This window comes from Macaca thibetana, chromosome 15, assembly GCF_024542745.1.
Source record: "Macaca thibetana thibetana isolate TM-01 chromosome 15, ASM2454274v1, whole genome shotgun sequence".
Classification (NCBI taxonomy): Eukaryota; Metazoa; Chordata; class Mammalia; order Primates; family Cercopithecidae; genus Macaca; species Macaca thibetana.
In genome coordinates, this window is record NC_065592.1 from 14,960,995 (window position 1) to 14,986,748 (window position 25,754).

Consider the following 25,754-nt stretch of genomic DNA (forward strand, 5'->3'; position numbering starts at 1 on the left):
AAGGTATTTTTAGATGTGACTAACATTTATAATCATTGACTACTGGTAAAGGAGATCACCCTCCATAATGATAGTGGTCCTTATCCAATCAGTTTAAAGCCTTCAGAGCAGAAACTGAGGTTTCCCAGAGAAGAAGGAGTTCTGCTTCAAAACTATAATTTAAAAATCCTTCCTGAGTTCCCAGCTTACTGACCTGCCCTACAGATTTTGGACTCAAGACTGCAACATCAGTTGTTACCTGAGTTTCCAGCCCACTGGCCTGTCCTATAGATTTCAAACTTGCCTCAACCAGTTTCTTAACATAAATCTCTTTATACACACACACACATGCATGCACACAACAGTCGATTCTGTTTCTCTGGAGGACTGTTACTGATACAGATGTCAGTTCTCCCCAAATTGATCTATAGAGTCAATGCAATACCACCAGGCCTTTTTTTCCTTCAAAATTGGGCAAGCTGATTCTAAAATCTGTATGAAGATTTTTGTGGCAAAGAACTTAGGCAAAATAACTTTTTAAAAGAAGAATAAAGTTGGAGGACACATATTACCTGATCTCAAGTTTTATTGTAAAGCTACAGTAATTGAGACATTGTGGCATTGGCACAAAGGTAGACTATATGGATTAGTAGAACAGAATAGAGAATCAACAGATATCTAGATATATTTTTTAGAAAGGTGCCAGGGTAATTCAAAGGGTAGTCTGTTAAAAAATGAAAGGGTAGGACAAGCATGGTGGCTCACACCTGTAATCCCAGCACTTTGGAAGGCCGAGGTGGGTGGGTCATCTGAGGCTGGGAGTTTGAGACCAGCCTGGCCAACGTGGCAAAACTCTGTCTCTTCTAAAAATACAAAAATTAGCTGGGTGTGTTGGCACATGCCTATAATCCCAGCTACTTGGGAGGCTGAGGCAGGAGAATCACTTGAACCTGGGAGGCAAAGGTTGCAGTAAGCTGAGATCATGCCACTGCACTGCAGCCTGGGCAACAGAGCAAGACTTTGTCTCCAAAAAAAAAAAAAAGAAACAATGAAAGGGTAGTCTATTAAAAAATGTTGATGGAACAGTTGGATATCCACAGGGGAAAAAAAAGGAACTGATTTTTGGATGAAATCACTTTTTCCAATACAAAAGAAGAAAATAATTATCTTTATTATTTTGGAGATGGGCACAGGGAGCCAGGGTGAGGGGGAACCTGGAAGATGGGGCTGGGGTGAGCTTGAGGGAGAGGTCGAAAATAATTACCTTTAATTTCATCATCCAAAGATAGGTAATTGTGGTGTTTTCTCTTAGATGTTGTCTTAGATGTAATGTTGTCTTAGATGTAATGTCTTAGATGTTTCTCTTAGATGTAATGTACAGATAACTTAAATGTATATATTTTTAAATGTACATGTTTGAAAACCTTTTTACTGGATTTGCTTTTTACATATTTTTATAACATCACAACTTTCTATCTGAAGGACCTTTGAATTACCATATTATACTAAGTCATGAAGGTGTTCCATATTTTGCCTAATGATTCTCTACTGTTGGAATTAATAATAGTGATAGTAATAGCAGCTTCCATGTATTGATTACTTTCTACCTGGAAACTATACTAAGCAGGTTATATGAATTGTATTATTTAATCCTTATGACAGCTCTTTTTCAGTTAGTTGGCGCCATTAAATAAAAAGCAGGGGAACCAAGGGTTAAGTCGCTTGCCTATCTCTAATGTGTGAAGTTTGGATTTGTAATTAATCATTTTTTATTTCAATACCTGAGAAAAATATACTGCCATTTTTTAATGTTCTTTATAATTTTTTGCTACTGTAAATTCTGAGGCAGATATCTTTGTGTAGAAATTATTGTCTACATTTCAGATATCCGAACTTCTTCTCTTCTGCTAGTCCTTTATATGTTTGATCCATCTTCACCAAATGAAATATTTTCAAAGCCTGTGTAGGTGTGCAATGTAGCACGCAGGGCAAAACAGTGCACAAACTGCCAAGCTGTTCCTTTTGGTTGCTGGCGCCCTGAGCCAAACAGCACCAGACCATTATGGGCATTTATATAGGAATGCAGATCTGCTGGGGAACGAGTCTAAGGGATCTGGAGAGCTAACTATTTGGTGGTTAGACTCATGTTGTAAAACAAAGGAGAAACAACTTTAGTAGTCTGTACCCTAGGACATTTTTAAATGAAATTATATAATGTTGGTCCAGTGACTTAACCCTCTGCCTTGCTTTTTCCATCTGAGAGAAGATCACTAAGTTAGAGCTTTGTCTCCAAGTAAGATGCCCTAAAGAGGTAGTATTGCCCAATGAGCAAAATCGTATCTGTTGATGATTTGTAAGTCACTAAGGGGGCGGTACTACTACACTAGTGGTGTAGCCTTGAAGCTAGAGAGATGGAGGTTCAAATACAGCTCTAAACCATTTATAGTTTACCAAATGATTTCAGCCAAATTTCGTGCGTCTTTTTGAGCTGTGGTTTTCTAATTACTTGGAACATAAAACAAGTACACAGTGATCTTGAAGCAAGGGATCTCTTCTCATGGCTCCTTGATTTGTTCTTTGGACTTTTCCTCACCTTATTTGGGCTGTGATTTTGTAGAAGAATCAGGGTCCTCTACTCCTCTACCACCTCCCGTGTGATCTGAGGCTTCTTTTCTCTAATGAGCAACTTATTTCTGCTTATTCTGTATTATATGATAATGATAGAGTTAAATCTTCTCAGTCCTTAACTTCTATTATCTGCAGGTCTGCATATCTTTTGCAGTCTCTTAACCTGTTGTTGACAGCAAAAGTGGCCTAAGTGAGATAGGTCGTGTCTAAATGTGTGAAGAGTTGTTTTTAAACACCTAAAGATTGTATTTATATTTAGAATGTCTTTTCACTTTTATTTCCAAGTTTAAGGCTTATGTACCATTAGTGTTAGGGTAATAAATAAATAAATAAAGCATAGCAGCTCTAACAGTCTCTCCAGTACACCTTGTGTCACTCCACGACTCCTGGGGTCCTGGTTTTTCTGCATTGAGGCTTCAGGAATCCTGGAAACTCACTGCCGAAGTCAGGGGATGGGGAGGAAGGAAGGAGGAGTGAGACTGTGAAGTAACCCAGGAATGGAAAACCAAACACTGTGTATTCTCACTGATATGTGGGAGCTAAGGTATGAGGATGCAAAGGCATAAGAATGATACAATGGACTTTGGGGACTTGAGGGGAAGAGTGGGACGGGGCAAGAGGTAAAAGACTATAAATAGGGTGCAGTGTATACTGCTCGGGTGATGGGTGCACCAAAATCTCACAGATCGCCACTGAAGAACTTACTCATGTAACCAAATACTACCTATACCCCAATAACTTATGGAAATAAAAAATAAAATAAAATTCTGTAACAACAAAAACGTTGGAGAAAGATAGCTGGTGGGTAGAATAATATGGGAAGTTGTACTTTTAAATTAATTTTGTCTTATATGACTAAAGAGACACTGAGTTTTGCCTAGAGAAACCTTTGTTTAAAATGGTTGTTTTTTAATCCAAGAGCAAAGTGGGATATGGAACCTAGGTGGGGATGAAATAAATATGCATGTGTGCATAATGTTTTCCCTTTTCTCCTCTTAAAATGGCAAGCAAGGTATCTGGGGAACAGATATATTCTGCAAGCGGATCTTCACCATGTCGGAAGTTGGGGATTACTCTTAATGCAAAAGAAATGCCCCTTTTGTATAGCTCCGATTTCCATTTTAAATTTAACTGGCACAGTGGTAGGTATTTTGTAAGATGTGGCTGATGCATAGCACCTTACAAAGTTTATTTTGAGTGACTAACAAAGAATACTGGTGAATAGAGACCTTTTTAGTTGTGTTGTTCTTATTTCTTTATTTTCCTATGCCCAGCCCAACTAAGCTTGAGAGGACATGATGTGGATCAGATCACCATAGTAGTTTAGAAAGGAACATGCTCTATCCCTGCCTCTTCACTGTCTAATGAGTTCATGTAAAAAATATATCAAAAGAAATTCTCATCGCAGAATCCTCACATTTCAAAGGAGAGTATATTTATTATAAGAACTGCTGATTCATTAGGAATGCTTCCTAATTCGAACAGCAACAGCTGCTTCTGGTTAGAATAAACTCCATCTCTTCTTTTGTTCCCTGTCTCTCCAAAGGGATGTTAAATTTTGGTTTAAGACTTTCTCTTGCTTTAGCTTTTTCTCTCCCACTCTTCCTCTTTCCCCAGTTGTAATGCTTTATTCTTCTCAGTGTTCATAGGATTTGAACAATCTACTGTACCCACTCCCCACCTTTAAAAATAACTTTGCTTAAGATTACAAATGCTAACAAAACTCTTCTGATAATGTGTTTTGTTTGCATTCACAGTGGCAGCGGAGTGTATTGTACAGCAGTAAAGAAAAAAGTTGAGACACCTTGTAGTCATAAATTCTAAGTGCAATAATTTAAAGTACAGGCAGCATTTCAGAAACTGCCATTGTCCATTAAGTGAAACCACTGTATTAACGTATCATAGCATGCTGTTCTAATCACTTTTCTCCGAATACCAGCTTTTGAAAGAAACATGGCTGTATTTTTTTATACAAAATCTGAAATCATGTAATTGAATAGCTTGGCAGAATAGGTAAATGAATGTAGCAACATGCATTCAAATATGTCTCTTGGGTTTGTAATGAGCTGATTGAAGTTCACAGTTGTAAGAGTTGCCATTTTATTTCCTGATTTTACATTCCGGACCCAGACAAAGGTGCCAGTTTTTTTTGTTGTTGTATTAACAGAAAAAGGAAGAAGAAAATTGTTCGTAAAAATCGGTTTGCCTTTTTTGGGCATCACGACTGGATTCTGTGTTCTAGTAACCTTTATTCAACTGTCCTTCTATAAAATAAAGCATCTTCTAATGTGACCATTTCTACTTAATTTTAGAATTATTAACTGCTTCTGTTAGAGCTGAAAGAAATTCTGTCACGTTGGCCGGGGTTGGTAGTCTGCCACGGGTGTGTACTCACACTAGTATGAGAGAGAGTTGTTGCCTGTGCATACTTATCTCATAGCATTAATCTTAGTAATTACACTTGTTGATTTATAAGTCTGAATCCCCCACTAGACACTGAGCTCCTTGAAACTAGAGATTGTATCAGAATAATCTGTTAGCCCCAGGACCCAGCAAAGGACCTCACAGTCAGTGAATAGTTTATGATCAATGAGCTATAGAATGCTGTGTTAGTCAGAGTTCTCTAGAGGGACATACTAATAGGATATATATACACACACAAATATATATATACACACACACATACATATATATACACACACACACACACCCCCCCCATATATATATATATATAGAGAGAGAGAGAGAGAGAGAGTTATTAAGTATTAACTTACACGATCACAAGGTCCCACAATAGGCTGTCTGCAAACTGAAGAGCAAGGAGAGCCAGTCCGAGTCCTGAAACTGGAGAACTTGGAGTCTGATATTCGAGGCCAGGAAACAATCCAGCATAAGAGAAAGATGTAGGCTGGGCGGCTAGGCCAGTCTCTGTCTCTTTTTCATGTTTTCCTGCCTGCTTTATATTCACTGGCAGCTGATTAGATTGTGCCCACCAGATTAAGGGTGGACCTGCCTTCCCCAGCCCACTGACTCAAATGTTAATCTCTTTGGCAACACCCTGACAGACACCCCCAGGATCAATACTTTGTATCCTTCAATCCAACCAAGTTGACACTTAGTATTAACCATCACAGCTGCTAAGCCAAATGGGTATCCGAGTAGATACCAAAATGTGAAATATACAAAAAGATCATTGGCTTTGGAGCTAAAGAGACATCATTTCAAATCCTGGTTAAGTAAGAGACTGGAAATTGCTTATGGAATCCAATTGAGAGTTTGATGTTTTAGGACAATTCTACATATTGAAAATAACAACTACGCTACTATACCTTCAGACAAGAGAAACCATGTATTTTTGGTGGGAGATAGGGCAGAAGAGAAAGGACAGAGTAATATTGGGGGATTGCCATTCACTGGGCACAGAGAGATCTACTTCTGGGTTTGTTGGGATGTCCTTTAGGCTATGCAGATGTGTGGCTCTAGGTAAGTCCCTTATATTCTCTGAGCTCATCTTTCTTTTGCTACAAAAGGAAAGAGTTGAACAGTTTAGAGCAACTGGCTTATCTCCCACTTCCTTTGCCTTACCTGGTTTGGCTAGGTGACAAAGAGCTTGGGTTTTACCTTTTCTTTTCAAGGAGCAAACCCTTGGCACCACTCATGGTATTATGGCCAGACCTCTGGGGTGGGCATGATTTCTTAGCTAGGAGAGAGCTTGGTATAATAAGGAGGTTCTCAACCCTAGCGTACATAGACAGACTTGTTTTATTTCACTCCCTTGTGAGATGTTTCACAAATAATTAGTTAGTATTAAATAATATAGCTAGGCCAGGTGCGGTAGCTCATGCCTGTAATTGCAGCACTTTGGGAGGCCAAGGCAGACGTATCACAAGGTCAAGAGAGAGATTGAGACCATCCTGGCCAACATGGTGAAACCCTGTTTCTACTAAAAAAAAAAAAAAAAAAAATTACCAAAATTAGCTGGGTGTGGTGGTGCGCACCTGAAGTCCCAACTACTCGGGAGGCTGAGGCAGGAGAATTGCTGGAACCTGGGAGGCAGATGTTGCAGTGAGCTGAGGTTGCGCCATTGCACTCCAGTCTGGTGAAAGAGAGAGTTTCCGTCTCAAAAATAAATAAATAAGTAAATAAAAATAATAATATAGCTAATGAAACTTGTGGGTGATATACTGTTTTAATACATTAGGTGGACTGAAGACATTCCTATACTGCCTTTCACTTGAGGTGCAGTGGCAGCTAGCACCATGGGGTTGTGATACATGGGCATATGCCCATGGAACTATATTACCATGAAAACTTGTCCTTCATTGGTCAGCAGTCAGGGAAAAAAGCTAAAATATACAGTGTGGCTTAAAAGATCATGATAGAAGCCAGACTCAAAAGGCTACGTACTGTATTATTCAATTTCTGTGATGTTCTGAAAAGAGAAATTACAGGACTAGGAAAGAGATCAGTGGTTGCCAGGGCTGAGATTTGGGGAGGCAAGGTTGACCACAAAGGAGCAACACAAGCAGGCTGAGTGGGGTGTGATGGACGTGTTCTCTACCTTGGTTATCTGTGGTTGTTACACCAATGTGGGCATTTGTCAAAAAAGTGACTTTTACTGCATGTTTAAAAGAAGTGAATTTTTAAAAGAGAGATGGTGGGAAGGACAGGTGGAAAACAGATGATCTCAGTGCTGTGTGCTAAGAGCCATGACACATTAATAGACAGTCAGCAAGGGAGATTCTGTTGGATGGGGCACAAGCAAACATTTGGGGGTACTGGAAATGTTGTATAGATTCATTGCGGGTGGTGGTTACACAGCTGTATGCAGTTGCCAAAATTCATCTGTATGTACACATAGAATGGGTGGAGTTCATTTGATATAAACTATAATTCAAAGTTGATTTTTAAAAAGAAAAAGGATCATGAGCTTTGGAACCAGAGAAACCATACTTCAAATCTTGACCATTTCTTTACTTGCTTGGTGATCTTGAGCAAGTCACTTCATGTTTCTGAGCCTCAGTTTCCTCATCTGTACTTTATAGCTGAAAATACCCATCTCGCGTAGTTGAGGAGAGGAATAGAAACAATGCCTGATGGAGCTAAGGTACCAGATATTTTCATTTTCATCCTAAAAATGGCCCAGAGCACAGAACTGGTCTTTAAATTAACTGAAGCTGCCCTATTTTAGAGTGATAATAAAAGTTAAGTTCAAACATTTGTGAAAGGTAAAAATGTTAGCATCCATATGTTTGTTTAATAATAGCTCCTAGAATCTTATTGGCTTTGCTATCTTTTATATCACTATAGCATGCTAAATCTTCTAGGGTTAAGCCGTATTTAATTAGTTAACTAAGAATAATATACGCTGTTCCTTCAGTCAGGAAAGCACAAGGAATTACTTGTAGTGTTAGCTCGGAAAGAGTCATTCATTGAGGAATGATTGAAAAAGTACTAGTGACATATTTATCATCCCCATCTTTTTTTTAATTTGCTTTCATTCTGTCTTTGAAATGAAATCTTTATCTTGGGTTAAGTGAATAAATATTAATTTTAGAAATCCCTATTGGCCCAGCCCACTCTTTTGTGATTGACACAATCTTAAAAGTAATTGGAAAGAATATCTGTGTGCTTGTGGCACTCAACATTTTAAAATCATTCAAAATGTGGTTGAGAACCATTCTTTCTCCTAAGAGAGTAGACATCTACCTAACAATCATAACAAAGCTACCTATTTTTGAGTCTCTGGTTTGTTTTGTGAACTGTGTTAGGTACTTTGTGTTATTTTGCTTAATTTGTTCCATACCACCACCTTGTTAGGTAAACAGGAAGTGTTGCCCTTTTGCGGAGGAAAGTATCCTTGGTGAGATGAAGGAACATCTCTCGGGGGAGCCTGCTTGTCAGTGGGAGGACCGCGCTGCTGCTCTGGATGGTCCAGCTCCCCTCCTCTCCTGCCATGTCTCACAATGGACACTGCTTCTGAAGGAAGCAGGCAACCCTCTGCCTAACAAGTTCAGGTCAATCTTCTATATGACAGGAGCTCCTTTGTTAGCTCTCTTCTCTCAGAGTCGAATCTGTTTTAAAAATTTTATTCAGTAAGTAAAAAAGCACTGATGGAGGCCCTCATTTTTGGAACTTCCTTCTTCCTTGAGGACTTTCACCAGCCACATTGGTCTTAAAATTGTTGAGTTTATCTGGTTCCAGACTATCCTCCTTCTAAAGTGGTCTTTTTACAAAGACAAAACCCATCAAGATCTGTCCACTGCTTAAAACCCTTCTTTGATTTCAGGAAAAGAGTTAAACTCCATGGTCAAGCATGTAAATTTCTTACAAGCCGGGCTCTTTGGACTGCTGTAGTTTCATCTTTACTATTGCCAAAGATCCTTTCTCCACCCATCCCCACTCTCCAAAAGAAAAAAAAAATCACGCAAAGAAACACCCTGCTCTACCCTTACTCTGGGATCCAGCCACCCCGAGCCATTTGTAATTCTTTGTTTCTTTGCCTCTGTAATTTTTGGTTTCCTCTAGACGGAATGTGCTTCTGTTTCATCCAGTTCCTCTTCCTCACTTCGCCTATACTGCAGTCTAGTGGAGATGCCCTTCCTCAGTGCTGCCACAGCCATTTGCCCACATGTGTAGAAGCGTCATCAGGTAGCATCGTGATCCATCATTTGCAGGTCTCTTCCCCAAGAGACTTAGAGTTCCTTGAGGACAGACAGCACCATGTCTTGTTCATTTATTTATCCTAGCTGTCTAGGACAGGGCTGGTATTACATCTATGCTTACTAAATGGTTGTATGAATGATCCAGCCTTGCAGATTTGGCCTGAAAATCTAACAGGGAAAAAATAGATTCTGACCCCCCGTTTATTCCCTCTCAACTAAGAGTGACCCTAGATAAGGCTTTCTTCCTGAGCCTGCCAGGGTTTATTGAGGCTGACTGTACCCACATTAAGGAAAGATCACTGAAAACGTTATTAGCTCACCACCCTTGCCCTGGAACTGAGATCCATGATAAGCATGGTGCAGGAGGAAGAGCATGAGGCTCTGGTGTGACCAGTTTGTTAAAGAGTACAAACTTCCGCTGCATCGAGAGAGCCTGTTTTGGAACTGGGTCATCACAGTTATTAAGCTCACTCACAGAAGTAGGAAGGCTGTTGTCTCTTCATTCTATTCTCCCTGACCAGTCCACCTCCCTAGCCCTTTGGCAAGACCACTTGGAAGTTGGTAGGCAGCGGGGAATCATACCTGTGGCTGTTTGTTTGTTTTTTTAAAGAAAGAAAAGGAGGGGGGATGGTTTTATTAAGAGTTAACAAAATAATACATGTAGACTAGAAAGTTTGGAGAATATAGGAAAACACAAAAATTAAAATGAAAAAATTATTTGTGTATATTATAGAGCCTGCTTTTATATCTAAATATATTGTAAATGTTTTTCCATGTTAAGTATTCTTCTATAGTCTGATTTTAATGAATATATAATATTCCATCATTTTGATGGTTCATAATAGATTGTAATCATTCTATTATTATACATTTAGGTTGCTTTCAACTATTTTCAATTATGAGTAACAGTATTTAACAGGCAACTTGTTTTCTTAAATTTTAAGGCACTGCATGCTCAATACATAAACTGTAGAAGACATAGAAAAGAATGCAGAAGAAAAAGATTGTATACAATCCCATAATTGAGCAAAACCACTATTTATCTTTTCTTCTGGTCTTTCTAGGAGCATATATGATTGCATATGACACATAGTGGTGTATACCCCGTGTTTTTTTTTTCTTTCCCCTCACCTCCTTTTCTTCTTCCCGCCCTCCTTTTCTTCCTCCCTCCCTCCTTTTCTTCCTCCCTCCCTCCCTCCCTTCTTCCCTCCTTTTCTTCCCTTCCTTCCTCCCTCCCTTCTTCCCTCCTTTTCTTCCCTTCCTCACTCCCTCCCTTCCCCTTTTCGCTTTCCCTTTCCCTTTTCCTTTTCCTTTTCTTTTTTGGTATAGACTCTTGCTCTCTCACTCAGGCCGGAGTACAGTGGCACAATCTTGGCTCACTGGAATCTCTACCTCTTGGACTTAAGCCATTCTCCCACCTCAGCCTCCTGAGCAGCCAAGGCATACAGGACTACAGTGACTACAGGCAGGCACCACCACACCCAGCTAATTTTTGTATTTTTTGTGGAGACAGGGTTTCCCCATGTTGCCCAGGCTGGTCTTGAACTCCTGGGCTCAAGTGACCCGCCTGCCTCGGCCTCTGAAAATGCTAGGTTTATAGGCATGAGCCACCACACCCAGCCATTCTTTTCGATCCATATTATTTTGTGGACATTTTCCCATATGATTAAAAATAATCTAAAATATAATTTTCTGTTGCCTGGATTTGCTATATTCTATCTAACCATTCTCTTAGCACATGTTTAGAGAAGTATGTGTGTGTGTGTGTGCATGTGTGTGTTGTGCTATTATAAGTAATAAAAGAACTACCATTTAAAATATATTACCAAAAAAATTGTCACAATATTTAATGCCGATAGAAACATAGTAAAAATGATTCATACGTACATTTTTCTGGCCTTCGTTTTAATTTTCTGCTTTTTGTAGTAACTCATTAAAAGGCAACTTTCCTGCATTCATTCAATCCTATGTGAGTTTATGAATTTACATCAAAGGCCAGGTGCAGTGGCTCACTCCTTTAATCCCAGCACTTTGGGAGGCTGAGGCAGGTGGATCACTTGAGATCAAAAGTTCAAGACCAGTCTGGCCAACATGATGAAACCCCGTCTTTACTAAAAATACAAAATTTAGCCGGGCATGGTGGCATGTGCCTGTAATTCCAGCTACTCTGGAGGCTAAGGCGGGAGGATCGCTTGAAGCTGGAAGGTGGAGGTTGTAGTGAGCTGAGATCATGCCACTGTACTCCAGCCTAGGTGACAGAGCAAGACTCTGTCTCAGAAAAAAACAAAAAAGAATTCACATCAGAGAAACCTATTTACATCAGAGAAACATATTTCTGCCAGGAGATTTGCTGACTGAGCATCTTTTCTCTAAAATTTAGTTTTTAGGATTTCTGTTTTGAAAATTATAAATACAGCCATATTTTGAGGGAGTTTTTTAAACAACAAATTTAGGCTTTTGTAACATTATGGACTGCTTCTCTTGGCTTATAATAAAGCAGTGCCATCTGTACAAAGGTTATTTTAAAAATCAGGAGTGACTGAGGGTAAGAGTCCATCAGCGTCTCAACAGAGTGACCAGTGGCATTTTATGTTGTAGCTTTGGGTACCTTGTCGTGGATTCCCAGCTCTTCAGCCTGCTCGTGTTTGGGGCCCTCTGATCTGTTGAAAGGCTCATTTGGGAAACCTGCCTATTTCATGCTGTGGCTGCTGTCTGGTTTGGGTGCAGAAGGAATGCGCATCATACCTCTTTTCAGGGTGGCCCAACCATTACTTATCACATTTTCCAAGCTCTGCACTTGTTGCCTCTATCAGATCATTCCTAATGCCATGATGACTTCTCACACAAATCTAAACCAGGGACCAACTTTAGTGGAAGTTATGCCATATTTGACTCTCTACTTAGTGCCTGACTTACACATATTAGGCAATGAATGAGTGAGTGAATGCTGTCTATAAAACAAATGAGCTTAATTATTATCTCATTTTGACAACACCTAATCAAATGTAAAGTATAATCACTGTGTAACATATACTTTACTGAAACCATTCCCAGGGATTTTTTTCAGAAAAGTACATACTAGTATAGGAAGTCACACAACTGGATTTGACCCTGATCTACTTTGTGTGACTGTGAGCAAGTTACTTAGCTTTTCTGTGCATCAGTTTTGCCATTCGGTATCTGGGGATATGATGGTACCCTACTTAAAATTACAGTGAGTAAATAAGCAAAGGCATGTAAAGCTCCTGGCATTTGGTAATTCCTAAATAAATAGTGGTCTCTACTACTATTAAAATATTTACCACTCTACTTCTAATACTTTGATTGGTTTGGTGCACAGCAGTCAATGTGCTTGGACCTAGGTGGACCTTGTAGTTGTCATTGAATAGATTCAGTCTTCTTCAGGGTTGCTGGGCTTCCATGTGATTAATTGTGTACAAAGAATACTGCTTCCCTCAGCCTGACCCAGGTCTGCTGCAAAATTAGATAGCCGTGAAGATTTTCCTCAGAAAAGGAAATCTGGTGGGCCAGAGAGAATCCCATGGCAGAGTGAAGGAAGAAGGGCTGCTTCTCTTGTACGAATTCTTGCTTTACTGTCTCTCAAACCCCTTGGTTTCATTTTCAAAAACATTTTGGGAAAAACTTCTTGGTGAAAGAGTTGCTTCGTCACTTAAGGTAACTTGAGAGCAGGCCAGTTTCCGGTCTGTCTTTGTTGCCAGCTCTCTAGTTGAAAGGTTCTGCTTTCTACCCGAAGGAGGCTTTGAACATCAGCTGTCTGGAACAATCTCGGGCCTTATCGCTTATTTTAATGTTCCTTGCACAGGGTCATTCTTGGATGTGGTGCTCTGGGCAATCTCACCCAGAATGCTTCCCTTCCTTTATTTAACCTCTGACCTGTGAAAACAAGAGTTAATCAAGAGTTCTAAGGTAGCTAAGAGGAAGGGGAAGTGTTTGGTTACAAATTAAATATGAACAAGTCATAAGTCATAAATCCTCAGTAGTGCCACCAGTTGTGTGTCTCAAGTTGCATATGGTACAGAGTGTTTGGGTTATAAATTCAAGTTCAGAGCTCTCTGATTGCTTGGGGGTAGGTGCGAGGTTCATTTTATTTTGGCCTAAAACTCTGCCTCCTAAAACATTACTTTTATTGGACAAGCTTCATTCATATCCTACTTTATCTGTGTGCCCGTCTCTCCTTCTTCCTTTCTTTACCTGCCTGCCTACTTGTGTTGATTGGTGTGCTGTTCTGTGAATTGAGACAGAACTGCTTCCCTGAAAGAAGTTAAGCATATGGAAAAAGTTGCCAAGGAAAGGCATTGAAGCATAGAGCGTAAATGGGTTTAAGAGACAGCCAGACACTTTTATAGAGAGATTTGCGATTGAATGATATAACATTCAAGCAGAGATCTGGGGTGGAAATGAACTTAAATGAGTACTATTTGTGGAAAGCTGATGCCCTGTCTAATCTAGCATTTCCTTAATTGTCACCATAAGCATACATTTAAAGCTTTATACTTTAAATTAAAAAAGGCAACACAGTCTGTTTAAGAATCTAAGACATAGGCCATAGTTTTTCTAGAAAAAGTTCTTAAAAATATGCATTTAGGGTATAGCAGAGGCACTGGGGCTTGACACGAAACACTGGAAACTTAAAATACTCTTCTGCCGTGTTTGATTAAAACATTTTAAATTGAGCTATTTATATTTGTGTTTCTGAATATAACATGTACACTAATTCCTGAAGCAATAAAGAGCTGACACATGACTAGTGTCCCTGGAGCTGGCAAAGTAAGAAAACACGCTGAATTGTTGGGAGGCAGCCAGAGTTAGATTGCTCAGAACACTTGGAGCTGAGGGGCTTTTGGAGGCGAGCTTTCCTTTATCTTATCAAGCACTACAGTGAGAACCACAAGGTAAGAATTTTATATCCTAATCTCAGGATTGATCATTGTGCGTGATCATACAACTATTGTATTGTTGAGAGCAGGTCAGACTTAGAAATCATGCTGGACTGGTTTTGTGTCTGATCTGTGGTTTTAGTAGCTGTGTCATCTTAGGGAAATGACTTCACTTCTCTAAGACTCAATTTTCTCATCTGTAAAATGGGATAATTCATCTCACAGAGTTATGAAGAGTAATACTTCAAAGCACCTAACACTTGATACATAGTTTCCCCCTTTACTGCATTAGCTTCTCCTCCCCAGCCCTAAAATGAGATGAATATCAAATGGCATCTGACTGGGATCATTGATTTTTTGTTGTTGTTGTTTATTACTGCAAGTAGGACAGGGCTCCTCGTGTAGCCATTTCTTCCTTTTGTTGTGTGTTTTTTTTTTTTTTTTCCCAGTAGAGACAGTGTATTTCCCCGGCTTTGAAAGCTCCAGTAGGGTGGGCCTTAGTTAGAACCTCACTAACCCATTACCTTATATTACAGTAGTAATTTAAACCATAAAATAAGATACTCTGAATGGGGAAAGTCTTGCAGGTGTGTGAATACAGGAGTAGGCAGCTTCATAAACTCTCTTAGGAAAATGATGAAAGGCCTATGTGCTCACCCTGCCTGGGCTCAATGGAAAATATCGAGAATTACACTGAATTGTCAGTGCAGGTGCCATTATTCCAAAGATCTCATGTTACCAACACTTTACCGGTGATAACAAAAAAGTGCCTCTGTGCTTTCCTCCTGAGCAATCTCCTTCAATCAAAGTAATACTGTCATAGAAAAGATGATGACAAATCCACTCCCTAAAAGCAACAATTATTGAATACCCATCAAGAAAGAAAAGAGCCTTGTTTCCAAAATCAAATCCAAGGGTATGTTTGGGTAGATTTATATAAGCACAGATGTTTTATGGGAGTTTTTGGTGTTTTTTCATAATGCAGATTAATATTTTTACTCATTCAGTACATACAATATATTTTCCTGCATAGATATAATAGGTATCACAATGGGATGTTAATTATGGACATAAATCAGAGATTCTTGAGCTTAACTAAATATCATAATCAATTTACAGTTTGAGATTAGCTGCTGTGAGCAAAGCAGAATGCCCAGACTGGGTGAGACTGGCTTAGAGCTCCCAAAGAGGATTGCTTTTCTCTTATTGAGGTTCCTTTGACTTTTGATGTTATCAAAGAGTATGGTATTATCAGGGTGAAACAAATCGTGCGCAGTTCCAGGCACTGTGATAGTGTGTTTACATATGTTTCAGCCTCAAAAGAACCACGTGAGGGTAGATATTATATCCCCATTTCACATATAGGGAAGGAAGAACATGGCTCAGGCCACAGCCAGTAAGTAACAGAGCTGGTACTCAAACCCAGGTGTGTCTCCTGACTTTGCAGTCAGTGTAAAGTTGATCAGTGAGGTGTCACTTCCTCTTGGAAGACTTTCCAGAACCTCTTCTCTGTTCCCTTTGTGAACCTCTATCTGAGCACTGACCCAGTGCTGCAGACATTAACTGCCAGTGTGTCTGCTGCCCTCCCTCTTTAGACTGTGAGCTCCCCAGATACTGAGACATGGGCCTCATTCCCCCATGTACCTAGCAGAGGGCCAGGCATATACTGGTGGGTCTTAATAAGGATGGGAAGATTTGTGGGTAGATGCCATTGATGGAACATTTGAGAAATGATTGATTTAGAAACATCATTTTGGACTGGAAACATCTTCTCAGTTTTAAATTCTGTAGAAATGTTCATTGAAGCTAAATGTGGTTATCTCAGGAAGGTGAGGTGTGCTTCTTCCTTAGGGAGGAACCACATATAACTTTGGTGCTAAGGTTGTGGTTTGAGAATCATAGACCAGCCCACATGAGTGATATCTGTTGCACTTAAAGGTGGGAATGCTTGTTGACGGAGTGTAATAGGGGAGAAGATATGTCTTATAGAAGGCAGTGCAGTTGGGCTCTAGGGTCTTTCCTCCTTCCCACCTCGAGTTAGGAGGGAGAGGGGAAGGAATGAGAAGTATAGGAGTGGGAGAGCTCATGTGAAAGCTCTTCTCTTTGGTGAGTTTGGAGAGAAGAGTATCTTCTGAAGAGAGGGACAGAAGAGGAAAAATGTTTGGAGCAGACTGGAGGAGGTGGGTAACAGGAGGCTTGTTGCACTACAGATTAGAGGATTCTTGAACAATTTTAGGGGTTTACATGTGCTTGAAAAATTAGGTTTTCAGATGATTGTAATCAGCCTGGTTTTGTGAAGTTTTTCTATAGCAATTGAAGTGGGAACAAAAAGAGTAGATGGTGGGGTTTACTTGTGTTGGGGGATGGGCAAGGGGCAAGAAATCTTGTTTGTAAGTATTCCTTGATCTACTTTGAATAATCACTTGCTCTATACTCATTATTTATCCCAGACTCCAGCAGGACATTGGCAGGAATTGTTTTTTAAAAACTGGGTCATTTTCCAAACCCAAATGCTGCCTGCTCAATTTGGATCCCCACCTCCCAACTAGAGTTGGTTGACTGTTACTCTATAGCTCTAGTGGTAATTAATGGCCTTAATAGAACCTATAGAGATGAGTTATGTCTGTCAAGGGAAGCTACGATTTATTGAATGTCTCACATGTGCCAGGAATAATTAGGGGTTAAACAGTCAATACACAGTCACCATCCTTGCTCTCATGGAGTTGAGACCAATGGAGAAGACAGACAAACAAGCATGTATTACAAACAATGGGGAGTTTTAATGTAGAGTAAGCCCAGGAGGTCTTCATATTCTGGGAATAAAATGCATCTATTTAATTGGGGACCAAAAGTTCACAGTAAAAATGAGGAAAAGGTTAGGATTTTATCTAGAAAAAGTGTAAAAAAGTATAAATTTACCTCAACAAACTTTGTCTCTGAATTCCAACAATGCATTAATTCTTACAAAGAATGATGCATCAAGTATTGTGCAGGAGAGGAGGTTATAACTTTTCTGACTTAATAACACTTCATAGTTGACTTTCACAGCATAATCATAAAAGGAGTCATTTTTTCCTAAAGTATTTGAGGACTTCAGTTTCCCAAAGGTCTCTTTTATCCTTTGATATTGAAATCATTTTCTTTTGATGTGACTGTTGTGTTACTATCCTTGTTTTTCTTGATTTTTCTCTTTATGTCTTGTTAAGTGGTCTAATACAGCCAGGTCTTCATTTGTCGGTGACTTTGCCTCAACTCTGAGCAGGTATCCAGCATGTCCAACATGGGCTTCGTAGAATCCAGTCTCCTTTGCAAGAGTTATAGTTTTACTTTATAGCAAATTTGCATTTTATTATAGACAGAGAGGATACAGACAGAGGAGCAGGGATAGATGCTAGGTGAAACTGGAAGGGTGGAGAAGGGGACGTATTGTCTGGAAACTGGAAGGGTGGAGAAGGGTCGTGTTGTCTGAAGCAGTCACATTGTTGGTGAGTATTTTCCTCTTGTAACAGCTTCTGTTTTCCTGCCCATTCTGGTTGACTGCACGGTATGAGGAATTCCTGTAGAATGCTGGAGGAGCCTCTGATCCAGACACCAGGAATCAAAGAGAGCTTCCCAAAGCTGAGACTGCCAAGGTGGTCAGGCAGGGAGGGACAGGAAGAGTGTTCTGGATTGGTGGCTCTCATGTCCATCGGGTACATTAGCAGGTGGTGCATATCTTTTCATAGAGGAGGAAACTGAGTTTTGGGAAGACTGCTTTCCCGAGGTGAAACATCTAGAAAGGAACAGAACTGAGATTCAAACTGGGGGTTACCAGTCTCAAGCCTGTGTCCTCCCCAGCATATGCCATGCTGCTCTGCTTTTTAACATTGGGGGAAGAGATTGATTTTTTTTTTTTTTTTTTTGATAGGGAGGCTTTAAATACTGAGTGCCGAACAGTCTTAACCAAGGGATGCTTTGCCATTGGATACATGTTGGCAAAATCTGCTGACAGAAAGAAAGGGATACCTCTCCTCAAGTATCCAAGATAGAGTATCAGGAGCTCCTCAGACAGTAGAAAGTCACCAGGAAAACCCTGAAAGACCCTGTGTCATGTTACTTTTCTTAAACTCATCAGTCCCGACATGAACAGAAGCAGCTCTGCCACAAGTCTTCCCCAGGGAGGCACTGCTTCATTGTATCATCTATTCTAATGGTGCCTGAGTGTTACATCCTAAAATTTTATTGTAAATTACTTTTATTTTGATTTCTCTTTTATAGGAGAGCCAGAGCATTATTTTGGTTTTGTGAATGACTAGATTACATTAAGATTTTGTTTTTAGGATAGCACAGTAGACGCTGATTCTGATAAGGCTGAAATCCACTGAGCTCTGCTGAGGTCAAGATGAGGGGGAAGAATTACTTCTCACCTGGTTCTAAAGCCATTGCTCATGCGCTTTCTTCTGCCTGTCATGCAGATTTTGTCAGTGGGATCCCCTCCTCACCGACTTTTGTGTCCTGTTGATATGTCCTGATCATGTGTTGAGCACTGCTATTTTTTTTTTTTTTCCTAACCCAACACAGCATTTCCAAGCCTCAGCCCTAGAATCAGACATTTTTTTTCCCAAAGAGCCCAGGTTCCTATTACTGGAGAATAGTATTTAAAAACTAACATCTGGGCACTAAGTGTGCTCATTATAATTGGGATATCTCTGCTTCCAGGCCTTCTCAGTGGCTAAAACTAGAAAATATATGTATGTACATAGATTTCTATTTCTATTTATTTTATCAGTCTCTACTTCACCACCTGTCTGCAGAACATCATGATTCCCCATAGTTACATTCAGTTCCAGTATGAACCCATGGGGTTCATTCCCATTCTTTCCCTAACTGGATTTGTAACTCTCTTCTGATAGTAAGACACCTGCTTCCCGTTATATATTTACCTGCTTGGTCAGTCTTGATCTGTTCCCCATTTGTAACCAGTCCTCTGCTGCAGCCCCCTTTCCACACAGTGCCACCCTCCTCACGCTGTTTTTACAGTAGCATGTGCTACTGTTTGGACTGTGGCACCTCAGGCAGAGCTGCTGCTGCCCCTTCCTATCATGGACAGCATTCTCAACCACATGGACTCTGCCTCGCCGGCCCCCGCCCCTTTTGTGGAAGCCCCCTCACCCCTCAGGCTCTGACATCCCACATCAAACTGCCTTCCAGATGCTCTTTATACTCTTCTGGGTTCTAATACCATTGCTGGTCAGTCCCTCCGCTCTACATAGATGCTTTATCCCATGCCAGGCCTAACCCCTCATTGCCCCCTTGAGTCATGAAACTCCAAGTCAGGCCTCCCCCATGGAGACTCCCTCCACATTCTGCTCGGACACTGACTTTCCCTTACCAGGCCTCTCACTCTGCTTAGGCCCCAGCACACCATGCCGGATCACCCCTCAGTGGGACACCCTTCTCCTCCCACTTGGACTCTAACACCAGGTTGCCCCTCCGGGAAGGCAACCTCCTCTCCTCACCTGAGTCTGACGTCCTGCTGTGGACCAGCATTCTCCCAGGTGGTTGCTACCTTCCTCAACTTGGTCAGCCTCTCCTACTATCCCTGCCCCCTGCTCTCTTCCATACCTACCCTGCCTGGTCCCATCTCGTGGCTTTGAACTGAACTAGTAGAAAGAGGAGTCAGAGAGCTCTTAAAAGTTTTTAATGGTTTTCTGTTTTAATACTTAAAGAAGTGGAATCCCTTTATATTCACGCTGAACTTACACAAGGCCAGTCATCCATGTGTACACAAACTCACCAGTTGGAGTGATTATTATCCCAAGTGGAGTGAGATTAGAAAAGGGATTCCTCTGCTCTCAGTTCAGCTCAAGAGCCAGCAGCTCACCTGGTCGACAGATTTAGATGCAGGATGCTGTCATTCAGCTTGACCCCACAACTCAGGTAACTGCTTTGTGTTTACACAGACCATGTCTGCCATATTTGGAGGGTAATTTAAGGACTTTTTCAGGGTGATTTTGACTATGGGCTGTTGCTGCCATAACTGCTGTCTTTAGAACCTGCCCTTGCCCTCCTTACAAGGGCCGGTGGGACTCTAGTTTGGGAAGGCAGTGGGTGGAGGAAACTTCTCAAGTTTAAAACTTTAAAACCTCACGTGAAACACAAGCCTCTCCATTTGACTCTCAGGCCTGGGAGTGAGGGCAGAGCCTGGGACAGAGTTACCTGAACCACAGTGGGTGAGAAGGGAGAGAAGCCTGGATCCAGGCAGGTGCTTCGGGAACAGGCTGTTCCCTTTTGCTTGTCTGTCTTCTGATTGGGTCATGATGATGCTCCATGATCATCTTCTACATCAGTCCAAAAACCTAAACTAAGTAAAGCACTTGGGAAAGGCTTCCAGCTCCTTCCACCCAAACTGTTACTCTGTTGTGGGTGTGTCTCTTTCTGATGAGGACCATAGCTTTCTTGAGTGCAGGACCCTTTGTGCCACAGCCTGGGACAGAGCCCTCTGCAGTGGGGACTCAAGCCATCACACAAAGGCAGCAGGCAGAGGCGGACCACAGATGGTCGCACCCCATTAGATGTCCAAGGTGGTGCAGTGTACTAGGGTGTTTGTTTCTGTCTTTGGACTGGGAAGGATTGTTTATTCAACGATGACAGACACACGCAGACTGGAGTGCAGGGTCCCTGCAGCCTCACCTGCAGCCTGGCAGACCGCGCAAGCTGTTGTGGCGGCTCTAATGAAGCAGGACAGGAAACGCCGCTGGATAGAGCTCTGCTGTGAACCCTGGCCTCTCAACAGGGGAAAACAGGGGCCCTTTGAAGAAGAAGACAGCTGGGTTTTGGTTTCAAAACCTTAACACTGCCATCACTAGATACTCATCTGTCAGTGCACAGGGGACAACATGTGGGGAACAGTTGTGTCCAGTCAGGCCAAAGGGAGAAAGAAATGGCTGATTTCCAGGATAACTGCAACACTTCTTGTGGCTAGTGGTTCTGCTTAGCCTAGCCAAAAAGAATTGATTTGGTAAGGCTGAGGCTGAGTACGAGAACCAGGGTGCCGTCTATAGTGGGCTAGGAACTCCTTCCCACTTCATCTCCTTCATCCTCAAAACAGGTGACAACGTGGAGGCTGGAGCTTCTGTGCCCAAGCCACATTGATCAGTTGAACCTAGTCATCCAAAACTACTTCGATGGATACTGTAGTCCTAAACTGTCAGAGCACCCAGCCTGCCCCATATCACATCCCCAAATATTTCTAAAATGATTCAGTTTTTCTCTTGTTTACTTGAAGTCACAATTTTCTTGCAAGAATCTATTTCCCCTTCTTGCCTTTTCCCCCCTCCCTCCTGACTTTCTGGATTTAACTAGTGGTATTTTGCTTTCAGGAAAAAAAAATTTAATTTCCTAAATTTCCAGTGGCTGGGTTTAACTAGTGGTATTTTGCTTTCAGGAAAAAAAAATTTGTAATCCTTGGTCGAATTTGTTTACTAAGAGTCATCTAATCTGTGCAAGAGTTTTCTTCTGAGGGGATTTCTTGTTCATACTATAATGGCTTTTAACTCAGCCGAGGTTTATTTAACAGAATAGGAAAGGAGAAACTTATCTGCTCCCTAATCCCTCTTGAATGTTTACATTACACTGCCAAAGTAAATGCTGTGCAAAGTGGCAGCAGTCATTTGCTGTGTAATAGTCAATATGCAGCTGCCAGGGCTGACTGAAACATATTAACATAAGTGATAATACTGTCATAGAAGTGAAAAGTTAAGTTGCTTATCAGTATATTTTGATAAGCTACTTAAATTTTACAGTAGCATGTGCTGGCTTTAGACAGACGTTACTGACAGAGGACTGTGCACTTTATCTGTTCTCTTTGTTGCCTCTCACTTCATTTATTACCCTCAGTGGCGCAGCCGGTAATCTGTACAGGGTGCTGATTCCCCTCTCCCTGGCAGGATATCACATCTGTGCGCTACCTCGTGTCCATCTCTGTCGATAATGGACTCTGTTAGCGCAGCAGGGCAGACATGACCAGGACGGCAAGCGCTTGGTACGACCTTCTTCTCGCTTGCTGTTAGATGTAGCTTCGGAAAATTTCCTTATAGAGAACAAAGCCATTGAAAGTAAGTGGCAAAACTGCTTGGGGGTGTGGATACTTTTCAACAATTCCATAGGATGCATGCGCCCTTGCTGTCAGTCTTTGTCTGGTTTTATTTGCTCAGTAAACGCTGAGCACTGACGGTGTGCCAGGTGCCGTTCTTGGCACTGGAAAGACAAAGTGAAGAAAGATAGGCCTCTTCCTCTCTGTTTGCATGTGGTCTGTTGAGAAAACAGACATGCCATTGAGAACTGCATCGTGTGGGGAATGTTCTGACAGCAGCATTCTCATGACAGGGTAGCACAGAAAAGAGAGAATTAGGGCACATGAAGTGGGGATGGGGAGGGGGTGGGGGACTGTTAGGAGGATGAGTAGAAATCAGCTAGACTAGACCACAGAGGTTGGGGAGAAAAGGGCCCAGTGCATGTAAGCCCAGGCAGTCTCAAAGATGCCAGGATGTTCCCGGAGTGACAGGAGTGAGGGGAGCATATATCTATGGGGAAGTAGAGAGAGGAGAGCCGGAGAAGTGGGCAAGGGCCTGGCAGTGAAGAGCCCCAAAAGTCCATCCTAACAAATATGGACTGGATCCTGGAGTGATGGGCATCATTGCAGGAGTTAAGTACAATGTGTGATGGAGATTTGCATCTTAGAAAAACCATTCTAAGAGCCATGGCCAGGTGGCTCACACCTATAATCCCAGCAGTTTGGGAGGCCGAGGCAGGCAGATCACCTGAGGTCAGGAGTTCGAGATCAGCCTGGCCAGTATAGTGAAACCCCATCTCTACTAAAAATACAAAAATTATCCAGGCATGGTGGTGCACACCTGTAGTCCCAGCTACTTGGGAGGCTGAGGCAGGAGAATCACTTGAACCTGGGAGGCAGGGGTTGCAGTGAGCCGAGATCATGCCACTGTACTCCAGCCTGGACGACAGAGTGAGACTCCATCTCAGAAAAACAAAACAAACAAACAAAAAAATAAGCCACACAGAGTGGACCACAGGACTGAGGTCAGCAGCCAGGCTCCTCTGAGTGAAGGGGAGCAATGGCCAGGATCTGGTGGAGGGCAGTAGAGATGGGGAAGTGGAACTCATCTTGAAGTGGATAAAGAGATGGTGGGTGATGGGCAGAATGTCTGTTACAGCAACATGGATGGCTTTGGGCTCATGGGGACTTTGGGACCCTTTGCAGATGCCTGCAGTGGGAATGCTGTGTGTGTATCTGTGTGTGTGTGTGTGTGTGTGTGTGTGTGTGTGTGTCTGTGTCTGTGTCTGTCCCATCATGAAAAACTGAATAGAAGCTTTCCTGGCAAGGGTGGGTGTGCTGGGAGAGGCCAGGAGACTACTCAGAGATGGTGCCTGATTGTGGAGTCTGCTTTGAATTTCTTTTCTGTGAACTGTTCTAGCTCTGAGGCATGGGAATAATTTATAATGGACATTCAATCCTCTGCCTTACACAGGCAATTTTTTAAACTCTCAGAAATAATTAGCATTTCACCAGTCTGTGTTTCCACCAGTCTGTGACAGGAGGACTCTTCAGGATGTAGAGCAAAACTGAAATGTATTAGTCTTGAATTAGATCCTGGATAAAGTTTTTGACCTGCATACTAATATGTCATGTGTTTCCTCTTCTTCCTCCAGCTATCTCCCCTGGTTCGAGGTATTTTATAAGCTGCTTAACATCCTAGCAGATTATACGACAAAAAGACAGGTATTTGCCTTTTTAAAATAATTCTTTTTAACAAATAAGCTTTAATTTTTATGATGAAAAAGTAAAACATGCCTTATATTTTACCAAAAAAGTGATGCATGCCCATTATAGAAAGTTTGGGAAATTCAGAAAATAATAGGAAGGAAAAGAAAATCACTTTTAATTTGCCCCTACTCTCTTCCCTAAAATAAATATTGCTAGCATTTTGGGTTGTTTTCTTTTTTAAGTTTTTCTTTGCATTAAATAAATGATAAAGAGACCCTTAACATTCACAAAGTTAATGTTCACAATTTCTAATATTCCCAAGCAGCCCGGAAAGTTTGTGACATGTATTAAATTATAATTTTGCTGAGGCACGTATTTGAATTGCTCATGTCATGCTGCAAATCTGGGGTTTGCAAGTAAAACACTTAACTGGCAAGTGACCTACCCAGCTGTCCTGAGTTCCCGTTTCAATAAAGCTTTGTGGTGCTTTTACAATAACTTTTGTGGGGGTCTGAAAATTACATTAAAAATTCATCTGTACCTTGCTGTACTTTTGGAAGAAGTGGTAAGGTAAGGTATCTTCCATGGATGTCAAAGGCCAATTGGACCTTTATGTAGATTTTTGTAGCCCACATTTTCAGATACCATTATAACGAGCGTGCCTCCCACACTGTTAAAAATGTTATAAATATTTTTCATGGCTGCATACCATTTTATCATGTACCTTGATTTACTGAAGCATTTCCTATTATTGGGAATTGTTAATTGTTTGGGATTTTTCTACTGTTATGAGAAGTGTAACCATTCGCATCTATGAGAGTAAAGCATTTTCTTCATTTTGGATTGTTTCCTTAAAAGGAGAATCCCAGATGGGCCATTGTAAGGTCAGTGGACATAGACATTTTTAAAACATTTGCCAAACTGCTTTGCAAAAGAATTCTGCTGTTTTCTTAAAGGATACCCTTTACCAGCAATGTAAGAGAGTGCCTAGGTCATGATACTCTCTCATCAGTACCATTTGTTGAATTCATTGTTTGACAAGTAAAAAAGTCTCATTGTTTTAATTGCATTTCTTTGATTGTTAATGAGTTGAATATTTGTCTATATATCTAATGTCTTATATTTTCCTTTTCGTATATGGCCTAAGATTTTTAATTAAAGTGATCCATTATTATTAAATGTTAAGGAAAGATTTCCCTTAATTTTTTTCTGTTGAATGTTCTGAGTAATTTGAGTGTTAGTTCTGAGAAATGGTCCATGAAAAGGGTACCAGTTCAGTCACACTGGGGTCCAGGGGAGGGAAAGCTGTGTTTCATTTCCATCTCCTTAAGATTCATTTAATGTAAGCTCTACGAAGTCCTGCATTGGAGAAACCTGGGTCACCTGTGCTTCCCATCTTGTTTTGCCCGAATCCCCTTTAATTCTGTGATAAATCTTAGCGTTCTGAGATAGCAGTGTTTCCTGGAACACACTTTGGGAAATGCCGTTTTGGAGGAAAGGGGGAAATTGTGTGTATAATGACTAAATCATTTTTTTAGAGACAGATTTACTCACTGGCAAATGTATTCCGGAGGTCACAGTAAGTGGAAAGAATAACTAATAGAAATGGCTTCCTTGATCACTACACTCACTGTGAAAAGAAGCTTAGATGTCAGGGGATTCTGTCATAAAAGAAGTGGATTACTCTTTGATGAATGAGTTAGGAGGTCACCTTGGGTCTGTTCATCGATTTCTGATTCACAGTTACCTTTAGTCAAACATTCCAGTTTTTACTCAAGTTTGAAAGGTGTCTTTAATAAATAGAATTGTGTAATATGTGGG

The 25,754-nt window shown here is 41.0% G+C and overlaps 2 protein-coding genes across 11 annotated transcripts in view; one reads left to right on the top strand and one right to left on the bottom strand.

Moving 5' to 3' along the window:
• NEK6 (NIMA related kinase 6) overlaps positions 1–25,754 on the bottom strand; it is a 984,684-nt gene that overhangs the window by 661,984 nt on the left and 296,946 nt on the right. The window lies entirely within an intron of this gene.
• DENND1A (DENN domain containing 1A) overlaps positions 1–25,754 on the top strand; it is a 547,088-nt gene that overhangs the window by 228,719 nt on the left and 292,615 nt on the right. For all 10 annotated transcript variants that reach the window (XM_050760580.1, XM_050760581.1, XM_050760572.1 and 7 more), the window contains one exon: positions 23,879–23,948. In XM_050760580.1, coding sequence (XP_050616537.1) covers positions 23,879–23,948 — 70 coding nt within the window. The remainder of the gene's footprint in view (positions 1–23,878; positions 23,949–25,754) is intronic.